Source organism: Xiphophorus hellerii, chromosome 3 (genome assembly GCF_003331165.1).
Source record: "Xiphophorus hellerii strain 12219 chromosome 3, Xiphophorus_hellerii-4.1, whole genome shotgun sequence".
NCBI classification, from domain to species: domain Eukaryota; kingdom Metazoa; phylum Chordata; class Actinopteri; order Cyprinodontiformes; family Poeciliidae; genus Xiphophorus; species Xiphophorus hellerii.
In genome coordinates this window covers 5,247,809-5,261,087 of record NC_045674.1, presented here as the reverse complement: position 1 = coordinate 5,261,087, position 13,279 = coordinate 5,247,809, and the positions used below count along the sequence as shown (strand labels likewise).

The 13,279-nt window shown below is 38.2% G+C and overlaps 1 protein-coding gene and 1 long non-coding RNA gene across 2 annotated transcripts; both read right to left on the bottom strand.

The window, feature by feature from the left end:
* Positions 1–276: 276 nt before the first annotated feature.
* On the bottom strand, positions 277–8,883 carry LOC116717806 (cortexin-3). Its single transcript, XM_032559426.1, has 2 exons — positions 8,571–8,883; positions 277–2,749 (listed from the first exon to the last, which is right to left on the bottom strand). The coding sequence occupies exon 2, from the start codon at positions 2,669–2,671 to the stop codon at positions 2,420–2,422; it is 252 nt and encodes an 83-aa protein (XP_032415317.1). The 5' UTR covers positions 2,672–2,749; positions 8,571–8,883; the 3' UTR covers positions 277–2,419.
* A 2,107-nt stretch (positions 8,884–10,990) lies between these two features.
* On the bottom strand, positions 10,991–11,511 carry LOC116715563 (uncharacterized). Its single transcript, XR_004338190.1, has 2 exons — positions 11,419–11,511; positions 10,991–11,201 (listed from the first exon to the last, which is right to left on the bottom strand). It is a non-coding gene; the product is annotated as an uncharacterized LOC116715563 (long non-coding RNA).
* Positions 11,512–13,279: the final 1,768 nt, after the last annotated feature.

The window sequence follows — 13,279 nt, the reverse complement described above, 5'->3', positions numbered from 1 at the left end:
CTGGATCTGGAGCCTGAAGACCGCTCTGTGTTTGTGTTTGTATCCACACAAAGTGTCTGGTCTCATAGCAAACCAATCGAGACACCTGCCGGCTACCCCTGCCAAACCCTGATAATATGGAAAAGAATGTGTGAGCCTTGGGCAGATACTGCCTTGTAAAGGTCAGGAAGGATTCAAAGAACCATTTCGTCGCCCCATTCCACGTGTTTGTTCTTAACAAAACCAACTTTTACACCCTGGTTTATTAACATGATCAAATAAAAGACATAAAACAGCTCGTTGTGGACTCTGATCATTTTTATTACAAAAAGAAGAGCAGCTCAAGGCAAAGAAACAGATCGAAACAAAAGGCTCCAGAACAGACAGAAAAAAGGCTACTTGAGCAACTGACCCACAACTACAACATCAGGATTAAAGCACTTCACCATTTATCATGCATGGACAGGATACTCTGCAGAATATACGTGCAAAGGAAAAAAAAAGAGAGTCAGAGAAACTCACCTCAGCACAACATTGCGACATCTGCATTTTGCAGTAAAAGGCCACATCAGACCACAAGAACATCACATTTCCTCAAAAGGATCACAGCTCACTTTGTGTCCAACCAGGGACAAGAGTTTTTTAAAGTTTTTTTCCAGTCATTTTTTTTAGCAAGTTATATGACATCTGTGAAGAGCAAAGACACTGTTGCAATAGAGTCTCCAGTGTGTTTGCTACCTACGATAATGTAAACAATCTACACTATAAGGCGCACAGTTGAAAAGTTGCCCAAAGAAAGAGCCACAACATTAGTTTGTAAAGGGTTGGATGTGAAAATGCTTCATCTTCAACATCAACACTCTGCAGATCTGGCATACCAACTGTCAATATACCAACTGCAGGCAGTAAAATGCTGTTTAGATTTTTTTTAATGGCCGTCACACACAAATGCACTCACTCATATACACAGACATACATAATAAAAATTAAAAATTAAAAATATTAACCCATTTTCTCTCTTTTACCTAGAACATATTTTAAGTTAGGCACACATTACAGCACGGTAATTTTTAAATTTTTTTTTTTTTTACTTCAACGCCTCTTTTGGTTGTTTACATCTAAACCCGATGAAACCAAAACTCTTCAGTAACTGAAGGGACACATACAGGTTAGTTTTTTCTTCCTACCACACGCACACATAACAGTAAATAACTCATTGCTGGCGTCTGTCTGTTCCAATTCGTTCCGAAGCATTAAAGGGAACTTTTCAACCAAAAATGTCTTCTTTCTGATTGTGACACCTGCTTTATGACCTTATATATATTTTTTAGAACTTTTATATTTCCAATAAAGACATAAGGCAATCAAATTCCTTTCTGAATGGATCATATCACACAAAGTCTTCTGTACCTCTTTGCAAATTAAAAAATACTCTTAAAAAATGACTTCAACAACCCAAACTAGTCACACTGCATTTTTCTAAGCTATATTAAACACTGATTGTCTACATTATCCATAAAAATTTTAGGATGTGATCAGATGTAAACACTGCCACCATTTATCTGGCTTGTATATAAAAAAACACTGGACCCTGTGTGAACTGTGAGGAATCACCTTCAGACATGAGACGGAGGAGTGAGGTAGTCCACAAAACAACGGATGGCGGGGAATAAACGATTGTGAACCATAGAGATGTTCACGAGTTATTTTTTCTAGGTCCGAGTCATGTCTTTGAGGGTCAAGTCTGAGCCACGTCTTAATTTTATGATGACTAAAAGTACAATTTTCTGACCGGATCCATAGCTACCATCTGCCTAAAACACAGAACTTCTTTAGGTTGTGAATTCAAATCCTTATCCTTGAGCATTTCACATTTTTTCGCAATATTTAATTCAACATGTTAAAAAAATTTATTTTGAAAATTCATAGGGTAGAATCTTTTCCACATTAAAACTATAAATTCATATTTAATTTCAAGGACAACATGTGTAGAACATTCAGCTGATCTACACTTGATAGGCTACTTTCATCCTGATCACATGAGATAAACGTTGTTTCAGGTAAGTCCTAGTCCAAGTCTGAGTCAAGTCTTTAAAGTACAGGTTTAACTGAAATCCAAAGTCTTTGTTTTAGCGATTTAAGGGCAACTTGCCTCTTAGTTTCAGACTAGAGTCCCTATTTCTAGTGAACCTTTACGAGTTCTTATTCATCATCTTAGTGTGCAGGTTGACAGATTCGCTTCAAACTATGGATCCAGTGATAACTGACTGAGAACTTTCTTATTTGGCAGAGAGAAGCTGTTAAACTCTTTTCACAACCAATCATAATCAATTGGAACCTTTGGAGAATTTTTCAGAAAAATTTAAATTTTCCAAGTGAATCAGCAGTCATCCGAACGTAGGGCAGCAGTGCTTTGTAAGTCTAATTTTGTTTGGGCTCCTCAGACAATGCGGTAATCAAAGGTGTCCTTTTCAGTGTGGTCTGTCCAGTTGGATGAGGGCATGCTGCGGTAAGGATCGAGCAGGATGCGGAAGCAACGCACGATTAGCAGGGCCAGGAAGATGAAGAGCAGCAGCACAAAGACAAAGGCAGCCTTCTGCTCCAACGTCAGGTAGGAGGGGACATGGTGGCCACCTCCCGACGAGGACAGCGTGCTGCTGAAGAGGCCCTCGGCCATCCTGGGCACATCCATGCTTGACCGTCTCGGCTCCAGCGCTTTGTCGTTTGTTGAAAGATTTCTGAGTGAAATTTGAGTTCAACGGGTTAAGACCTGTGAGAAAACCCAAACGGATAGGTTAGAGATTATGTCCGCTGAGATTTGACAGCTGAAAGAGTGAAACCAAAAAAAAAAGTAAAAATACTTTTTTAGACTTCACAAATGGACATAAAGAGTCTCAGGCCAGAATGAATTTGCTTATGGATGAGTCTATTTTTAGAACTCCAGCCACAAAGCTTAATCAGTGAATAACAACAACTCAGCATAAAAATCGAAATAGCTCTGGGGGTTTGAATTGTCAATGTGGAGTTTTCGTTATGCAACATTTATTGGAGGCAATGTGGTCTGGAGGTAGATAAGTCACTGGCATCATTATGCAGCCTGATATTGTGAACGTTTTCCGCCCTGTCCTCTGTGAGTTACTCTGATAGGCAGCATATCTGCGGCAGCAATTTAAATTCGGGAGAAACATTTATTTTTGAGCACAGGCAGGTATGAGGATAAATGAATTTCTCCCCAGACAAGGTTGCATCAATGAAGCATGATTCCAGGTAGGTTTACAGCAGGAGGATGAAGGACAGATTACCAAGCAGATGCAGTGAACAGTTGCAGAGTCAAATATTGCAAACCTAATATAGATATATAAATCTTTAATGGGTTTTGGCTCATTTACTACAATTTTTATCACAAAAGTTGACTTTGGACTGTCATACTAACTTTTGTTTAGTGGCAGTGCCTCTTTATGTTATTTTGTTGCTCCTTCACAGAACAAATCAAAAATACTGAGAAACATTGACTTAATATTTGGGTTTGTTGTAAATTTTCTCCATATTACTTAAAAACCTTAAACAATAATTTGATTGGGATTTAACCATTAGACCAAACTGTCACCGTAAAGTGGGGGTTCGTCATTTTGTACTTACTTTGGGAAGTTATGAATCAAACTATGATTGAAACTAAGATTTATGGTAATAAATTCCAACATGTGTTTGCAAAATTGCAGAGGGCGCAAACTGAGTGAATGCTTTCCCAATGTCTGGTTTACCAAATGAGTATTATCTTTACTAAGCCTCAAAACTAGGCATTTAGTTAATTAAGTTATGCTTGTTAAAACTGGTTTTACTGATCAAATAATATATTTTTATATTTCGCTTTAACTTTAGATTTATTTTGTAGACATATGTGGTAGTGTTGATAGTTAAAGGAAATGTTTAATTGAATTATATATCCTAGTAAGCTTGATTAGTTTAAAGAATGACAGACATATGTAAGGGAAAAAAACTGAAGTGCAGTGAAAAAAACATCACCTTCCTTGTTAAATCCCATTGACTGAATAATCACATTATTCAGTCAACTATGTGGCTATTGACTGAATAATGTCAATAACCAGGTTAAAAACTGAGTTAACAATTAACTCGGTTTTTGCAAAGAGGAGTTAAATGATATTAACCACACAAAGGGAGGTTTACAACCACTTTTGCTGAATTAAGAAATAATTTAAAAAGACTGTATGACAACATAAAGTTGGCTAAAAGATTTCAAAAAGCAAGCCATGCCCGGATCTAAAGACAGTTTAATATTACTCAAACTTCAGGGGTCACTTGACTCAGTTCGAAGGCATCATAAATGTCTTTGAATGTTTATGATGAACGTTCAAAGGCGAAAACCACAACTAAGAACATGAAGGCTGGCTTCACATTGAGCAACAAGAAATCTTGATGATGTCCAAGACTTTTAGGAAAATATTCTGTTGGCTACTTTTTGGAAGGTGAGTAACCTTCTAAAAAAATTACTCTTTGAGGAAGGTCACTCACCTTCCAAAAAGGTAGGTCCTTTCAGAAAAAGGACACCAATACTCATGGTGGTGGAAATAGGTTAACAATCAGGTGATAATTTGGTGCTTCAGAACTTACACAAAGTCCCACAATAGAACCATGATTTCTGCTCTGTATCAAAATATCCTGAAGGAAATTCAGTTTATTACCTTAAGTTCAAGTAGACTTAGTTTATGCAGCAGGACAAAGATCTGCAACACATAGAAAGTCCGCTTCTAAATGGTAAAAACACAAACTAAGTGGTTAGAATGAGTTAAAATCTGGACTTAAAGCACTTGAGATGTTGTGGCATTAAACAGAAACTTAATGCTTCAACCCATGTTGCTGATTTAAAACAATTCTGTAATGGCGATTGGGCCAAAGGTTCTGTACAGGGGTGTGAAAGATTTATAAACACTTAAAAACAGTTTTTGCTGCCAATGGTAACATAACCAGTGTTTAGGTTTCGGGTACATTTACTTTTCACATTGGACTTTTTTGGATAACTTTTTATCTCAATAAACAAAATGTTTTATTCAGGTCATTTTTAATTGATTTTTGAATTTTTTTAAGATGTGAAAATGGAAAAAAATCTGAAGGTATACAAATACCATTTTATAGTTGTCATTTAGAGTGAATCAAAACTTCAACAATTTTATTTGTGGTTAGCCCTATATTTGCCATGTTAAAACTCCAGTTCTTTATCATAGTTTTAGAAAGAAATCAGTTTCGTATTATATGAAAGTGTTATCCTTTCTCTCTTACAGTCGTGACATTTTAGAAGTTCAAGCTGTTTTTCACTCCGAGGAACTGCTCCCTTGGTTTCATCACTGCAAATCCTCTGTTCTTATCCAAACTGAGACTGCTCTGACTGCTCCTACGGCTCATACGCCCAATCACAAGTACTTCAAACAACTCCAATGAAAAAAATAGATTATCCCTTTAAGGCTCATCTGCATCAGTTACAGATTTAAATGAAGGGGTACATCCATCATTTATATTATTACATAACCACCAACCCAGTACTGTATTTGACTGTTAATCAGAAGATAGCCAAGGGTAAAGAAAAAATACTGATTTCACCGTACTACAACTTTAAATTAGATATGAATTAATATAGCAGATGTAAGGTTGCTTGTATTTTTATTTTTGAAGACCACAGATGATGATTTCTACTTACTATTACAAGTAATGCGAGTGAGTCATTTTAACATTAGTTTAACTTTACACCTGGAGGTTATATAGATTTTTCATATTTAGTCAATGTTAATAATAATGTAGAATCACTTTTTATGTGGTTAAATTATGCAGACTGCTACTGATCTTGAAGCCTAGAAGTGGGTGTTCGTATGAGCATAACGGCAAGCGCAACATTTCTTTTCTCCTAGTGATTTTGGCAGGCAGCTGTGTGCATCATTTGTTCAAACAGCATGGGGTCAAACAAAAACTTTGACAAGAAAACAGCTGTTTTCCTTTTCTATAGGCGAGGCAGGGTAATTCAATCAATTTCAAAACAGTAAGTGGGTCCATTTAAGGCTGTTTCTCTAGCTGAGAAAATGCCCCGAGAGAGAAAATGTTGCTGAAAACAGAATTCATCTGAAAAGCAAGAGAATCTGTAAATACTGTCTATTAAAACCTTGTAAGGCAATACCCAAATATATATGGTTTTATTATTATTATTTATTGTTTATTATGAAGTATCTGACTGGTAAATTATGATAATGATAGACTTTTTTGTTTGTTTATATTTTGCATAGAAATTAGGTAGTTCTTTATAGGAGGAGGTATTATGTAAAATCATTTTTCTTACCTGTATGTCATGATAAAATTTTATTACCTAAACTTTGATTCTTTCATGCATGTTTGAGAAATTTTTGAATCTGTAATTTAGGGGAGCCTAAACACTTGTCATACCACCTAATTACACAAAGCTCCTCCAGACTAGTGGCAGCAGCAATTAGCGAACAGTTGCTGAAACTGTGCATCTGCTGAACTCAATTAGAAACTATTTCTCAGTTCAACTCTGTAAGAATGACTGTAAATGGCATAATGGAAAGGCAATGTTGTGAAGACGTATGAAGGCAGAGTGTCGGAAAGAACAGGAGTCTCTTCAAGGGACACAGGCTAATGTCAAGGCTTCAGATTGTGAAGTCGGCAGAGGTCAAAGCAGTTTTAAGAGGATTCAGTTGAGGTGTTTCAGGATTGTAAGAATAAAATAACAATAATTTTTTTTTTTGGTTGCATTTAATATATAGCGTGACATGCTTAGATCTTTTTCTCCTCCATGTCATTTTGAGATTTGTCACGGCAGTACAGATGTTTCTGGGTAACGTTTACATAACCAAAATTCCCATCCTTTTTTCCCTTTTTTTTTGTTTTGGGTTGTGTCCTTTGGATATGCTTCAGTAAGCATGAAGAGCCGTCTCAGACACTGACAATCACTTGGGAGAAATGCTGAATGTGTTATGAGACAACTCAAAGTGACAAGAGGAGCTGTCTCCTCCTGCCTTAGAGGAGGAGTGGTGATGGTGGTGAGGTCTTTCTGCAACTCACAAGAGAGACACAGATTGAGAAAATCCCAGCCCTGCCTCATTGATCAGCAGCCTGTAATACATCACACTTAAAGCTCAAAAATGATATTGGACTACAGAGATTCATTGCTTTTACTGAGGAAAAAATGGTGAGCAACAAGATAGTTTTTCATTGGCCAATTGATATTCCACCAGTGTTTACTGTCATATTATCATCGGTTTGTCCTCCAATGACGCAGCCAGGTTACAGAGTATTATCACTATAGGCCAGAAACCAGTCAGCTATTTGTTACAAGATTATGTAATTCACTTCAAAGCCTTGCAGCATTTATTTGATCAGTGACTCCATGACTAAGTACTTCGAGTTTGGGATCGTTTCTTGACAGCATTTTTCTGGAGAAAAAATGGTTAAGCTCCCAGTGACGATTCAAAAAAGAGAGAAACCATCTGAAAAAGGGTATATCATCTGTCTCTGCTCATCAGCAAATGCTTTCTGTGACCATTTCCGAAAATAGTCACAGGATGAAAAAGACTCAAATACACTACGGTATGTCAGGTTTTAGAAACAATTCACCAGAATGAGTTATTTTAGTTCAATAGCAAATCAACGCCTGGTAAAGATGTCAGTCTAGACTCAATGTGACAAAAATACTGAGCTAAATTTAGAAAAACAAGCAGGTTATTTTTGGAATGTTGATGTAAGCTGCAGGCACTGTCTGTGTTTGCCATAAATAAGGTTATAAAGTATTCAAAAGGTGTTTGTGTAGAGGGAAACGAAAAGGGTAATAGAATCACTAAGCTTTGAGAAAAATCTTTTCTGTTTGTCTTTTATCATTAATCTACTGAAAAAATGAACAGACATGGTATATTCATTTTTAATAATACATATTACTAAAATTAGAATTTTATTCTCAGACTTTGTATTTCTACATTGCTGATTTAAAGCATTTATGCATATTGTTTTACATCAGTGAATAAGAGAATGGGCTATTTTCAATCAAATGGCTGTGTGTCTTGTTTTTTTTTTTTTGTTTTTTTGTTTTTTGTCAAGAAATGCAAAGACAAATATGAACAAATAAAATGACTTAACGGGACATCAATAATAGCCAAAAATAAAAGTAACAAACGTTTTCATACTAATGGGGTCTAATTTGTTGTTAATACATCTAAATATAAGGAACATAAGTGTGATAATAGGTAGACACACCCACCGATTTACTGATTGAGTCTCAGCACAGTGATGTCGCCATTTCAATATTGCCAAATGCTCTTTATTTAACTACGAGCATGTTGTAATAATCTAGCTGTAAAATATAAAAAGCCACCTTTGGGTTCAACACAGCGGGGCTCCTCGCTGTGCACGTGCATGCAATTAGAAACGTGTCCAAATTCCGTTTCTCTTCCTGCAACCGGTAAACCTTCCACACTTTAAATCTACTATTTTTTGGTGATAAACCGCGTTAAAATGCCTCCAGTATCAGTAGAAGCCATAGAAGATGCAGGAGAAAGTGACCGAGTCCAAACACTAACCTGTTGTTATCAGGGGAGCTCCACAGTCTCCGTCAGCGGCAGGTCTCCATTCCGGTGGATGCGACGGTATCCTTCAGCTTCCTTCACCGAAACAAGAGGCAGTAGCAAACAGATGCGTCCCGGCAGACCGCGGGGCTCCTCAGTTCATGGCAGAAAACAAAGCCTGACTCTGGGTATTTTTTTTTCCTGTCTATGCTGACTGAGCCCGGCAGACCTCACCCTTCACTGCTCCGCGATGTTTTTTTTTCACGCCCCTCTCTCTCCTGACGCGCCGCTCATCGCCACAGTAACATGGTCACGGAAGTACCCTGTCGCTACTGGCAACCTGTTGCCATAGCAATCCTCCAGGTAGGGTATGGATGTTGCAAGTGGATAAGTTAAAGGTGTGGTCATGGTTAAACTGAGTGGGAGATGTATGATAATGTACAGTTCCACACACATACATTAACACAGATGTGTAAAAATAGATGCATTACCATGTTACTACAGTAGTAAAATCTCACACAAGAAATTATACAGTTTCATCCTTGTATTATCTATACCTACTAACTCTTGGAGCATAAAGGAGCTCATATCCAGCGATCATTGGCTGAGAGGCGGGTTACACCCTGGACATACACACGTAGCAGCAGTGGCGCAAAAAGTGGGTATGCAGGGTATGCAACGCATAGGGGCGCTGCACTAGAGGGGGCGCCAAAACCCCGTCTCGAAAAATGTTTTTTTCTTGTTGGCATTTTCTATAATTAACAGAATGAAATGATCAATAACAGGGGAACAGCACTGATTAGGCGCCCCTCTGCTCCTTCACCTCCCCTCCTGTCGCTCTCCCTTCCCATACAGGTGGCTGTGCACGCGCCCCTAAGAGTACGCAGGCGCGTTTTTTTTTTTTTTTTAAATTTTAGACTACCACTCGTAGTGCACTTGACAAAATGGAGCGGCAGAAAAAAAAGCTGTCCGGGGCGCAAAACAGAAAAAGGAAAAGGGAGAAGGATAAAGATGTTGGCGGGATGAAAAAAAAGCCTTTCAATGTGGTTGAAAGATAGTAGGTAAGTACCGTCAGTGTATTAGCAGGACAGGAGGTTATAATCAAGTTAGCTAAAGCTAGCAGCTAGCCTAATACGGAATCGTCCCATATTTGGCTGTTAAAAGTTGCCTCCCCTATTAAACCATTAAGGGACGCGATTTGTTTTGTATTTCTATGAATATCTGATACATAAACCTGTCACAGACACATAACCGCGCACTAAGTAAGAATGACCGAAATAAAACTCAGGAAATATTAACACAGGAAAGCTAAAGCTGTTGTGGCGGCAGTGCCCAGCTATGGTCCAACACTTAGCCCTCCTGGGTGCATTTTTTTCACTCATATGTATTATGGATTCTTTAATTAAAGACGAGTTGTTCAAGTTCATGTGTGTATCAGACAAATTAGTCATCAGAGTCACTAAAGCCCTTAAACTCAAAAAGTTTGGTGACCTATTTTACCAACCTTTTTGGCAGGGGGACACTTGAGTTTAAATGTCTTATTCAATACCACTACAGTGGTGTTGTGATGTATCTGATAAGTCAGATCAGATGTAATGTCCAATCAGTAACTGTTATCCAACAAGGAGATGATTTAAATTAAAGTTTAATTTCTATTGTAGTTTGACTGCTGTATTTTTTAAGCCTATTTAACACAAAATTTATGTCATTCAGCTGTGATGGTGGAGAGAAAGAAGAGAAGATGATGAAAGAGGAAGAATCAGGACAGACAGGGGAAGGCAACAGGTTGGTCTAATGCAGGTGGAAGTGAGGGAGCAACTAGTCCATCTCAAGCACAAATTTTTAAACATTATTTTTAAAAACGGTAAGATCTGTAATTTTTACAACTAATAATGCTTTTTTTGACCACATGACTTAATGGAGAACACCACAGACAAGGGATGAAGGAGACAGACATGAGGTCAGTGATAGAGGAGACAAGTGATGAGATCAGGTAGGCAGTAGGAAAGCAACAAAAACCTATATACCATGATGGTTTGAGTTTCTGATGACCATCTTTGATTGTGTTCTTTTTTGGGGGAAATTAGTGCAGGCAGTCATGGTGAGTCAACCACGAGAAAGGAGAATGAGAAACAGAAAGGTGCAGATGAGGGAGAGGAAGAGCAGAGAGGACTAGATGATGAAGAGAGAGAGAAGCACAGAGCTGCGGAGGAGAGAGCCGAGACAAGGCTTTATTCAGAAGTACCATCTGAATGGCCTTTACCACACAAAATGGGGGACACATTTAGGCAGTACATGGTTGTAAATGGCCCACAGAAAGTTTCTGATGGTCCATATCCAAGATCAGAGAAGAATAAGAGGTGTTTTTCCAAAGCATACTGTTTTCGTTTACTGTCTAATGGAGAGAAAGTTGAACGAGATTGGTTACTGTATTCTAAAAATACTAACAGAGTCTATTGTTTTGCATGTAAGCTTTTTGGTGAAGCTAAAGTTCTTGACACATGCCTTGTGGAGGGGTATAATAACTGGCGATGTCTTTCAAAAACACTGAAGCACCATGAAACCAGTAGTTCTCACATAAATGCTTATCTGACGTGGAAAGAAATGGCATCTCGCTTACGCCTAGGTAAGACTATTGATAGTGAACTGCAGAAAACCATGGCAGCTGAAAAAGCACACTGGAGAAGTGTGTTGACTAGAGTTATCGACTGCATACTTTTCCTTGCAGAGAGAAACTTGCCACTAAGGGGGAAAAATTCTCAGTTAGGAAATCCTAAAAATGGAAATGTTCTGGGAATCCTTGAGCTCATAGCACAATATGATGTAACACTGGCAGAGCATCTTAGAAAGGCTGCCTCCAAACAAACCACTGGATATCTGACATGGTGCACTCAGAATGAATTTTTAGATTCAATATCAGAGTGTGTTTTGAGTAAAATATCTGCCAAGATCAAGTCCTCTAAGTACTTTGCAGTGGAACTGGACTGCACACCTGATATTTCAAAGCAAGAGCAGGCCTCAGTCATCATTCGATATATTGATACAGATGAGAAGAAAAAAGTCACTATTGCAGAGTCATTTGTGGGGTTCACTGCTGTGAAGGACACAACTGGGAAAGGCCTCACACATACACTAACAGAAGTACTGGCGAGCCGAAGGTATGTTCGCATCCACCTCAAAAATATGGAGTTGCACCCCTGCGTAGCAGTCATGTTTTTGGACTATGAGAGAAAGCTGAAGTACCCGGAGGAGAGAACCCATGAACTCACAAGGAAAACATGCAAACTCTGAGCAGAAAAAAAACAGGCCAGGATCTGAACCCTGGACTTTTTTGCTGCAAGGCAGCAGTGCTACCAACTACATCACTGTGCCTAAACATTTCCAACCAACATTTTGATTTCATTTATTCAGTGGCAATAAAATGATCATCTCCAGACCTACTTAATTGTTTTCATTACCCTTCTCAATAGCCAATGGAAACATATTCATTGGTCTACAATATCAAGGCACTTTTGGAATTGCTGACCAAGGTTTTACATGTTTTCACTGTTATTTTGGTGATGAGCACTAAGTATTTAAGGTTGGAAGGCCTCCTTGCCATCATCCTAATATTCAGCGCTGTAGCGAACGTAGTCACATGGGCATTTTTTGTGCATATTTTGGGGGGTACTGTTTGATTGGTGGCGTCATCTGACCACATCAGTAATTAGGTCATCACTTGGTCACGTGATGCTTTCGAAAGAGGACTGTAAGTTTCGTTTCATACTCAGTTGGTGTGCGCAAGCGGCAATAGGAAAGACAAAGAACTGAAATAGGGAAGAAATGGACTTCTAGCAACTCCTAACCTTCTGGTTAGAGGGGCATACGGTATGGACAATTGAGTGGAATATTCTTGTGTTTGTATATGTGTAATAAGTTTCTTTTGAACAATTCATATAAGGGAACATGACGGTTTTACTGATGTATATTTGTCACCGTGTATTTTATTGCAGTGTTCACGGTGGTCTTGGACGTTTATGCGGCAAAAAATTCATTTAATAAAACGTTTGAAACCATCAGTCGAAGTGCTGCACCTTCATCAACCAGCGAGAAAACGTTGGGAGCAGCTATAAGCGCCCTATGACATTCTTCCAATATTTTTATTTTAGCAGGTTAGAGTGTATAGGAACTATAATTATTTCTCTATGACTTTATGTTTCCCTGCAATGTAAATAAGGGGAGAATGTTGAAGAACATTACAAAATGTTGATCCCTGTACAGGGATAACATTTTGAATGCTCTTTTTAAAAATCCACCAAGCACCCTAAGGTTCTTCTATCACAACAATACAATACACACTACATATGTTCTGTGTATTCATAACAGACTTGGGGAGCTCTTACACTTTGTCAAGTTGAATGAATTGCCCCCACCAAAAAACAAAACAAAACACAGGAGATTTAGCAATGTCCCTGAAATGACAAGATGTTTCTGTGTACATTTCGCATCAATTTCTACATAAAATTAGCCTCTACATACATTTTGGAGGTTTGGGGTTGTGGGGTTGGATGCAGTTAGTCTGTGTCTTGCTTACAAGAACAAAGAAAAGAAAGGAAAGATAAGAAAGTATTTTGTTTCATGTAACTCAGCTGCGTCCCACTGGCAGGCACAGAAACAGCTGAGACCTTGGAGGAAGCGTTGGTTCATGAAGTGCAGATTAACCGTGATGTGGAGTTTGGAAAAAG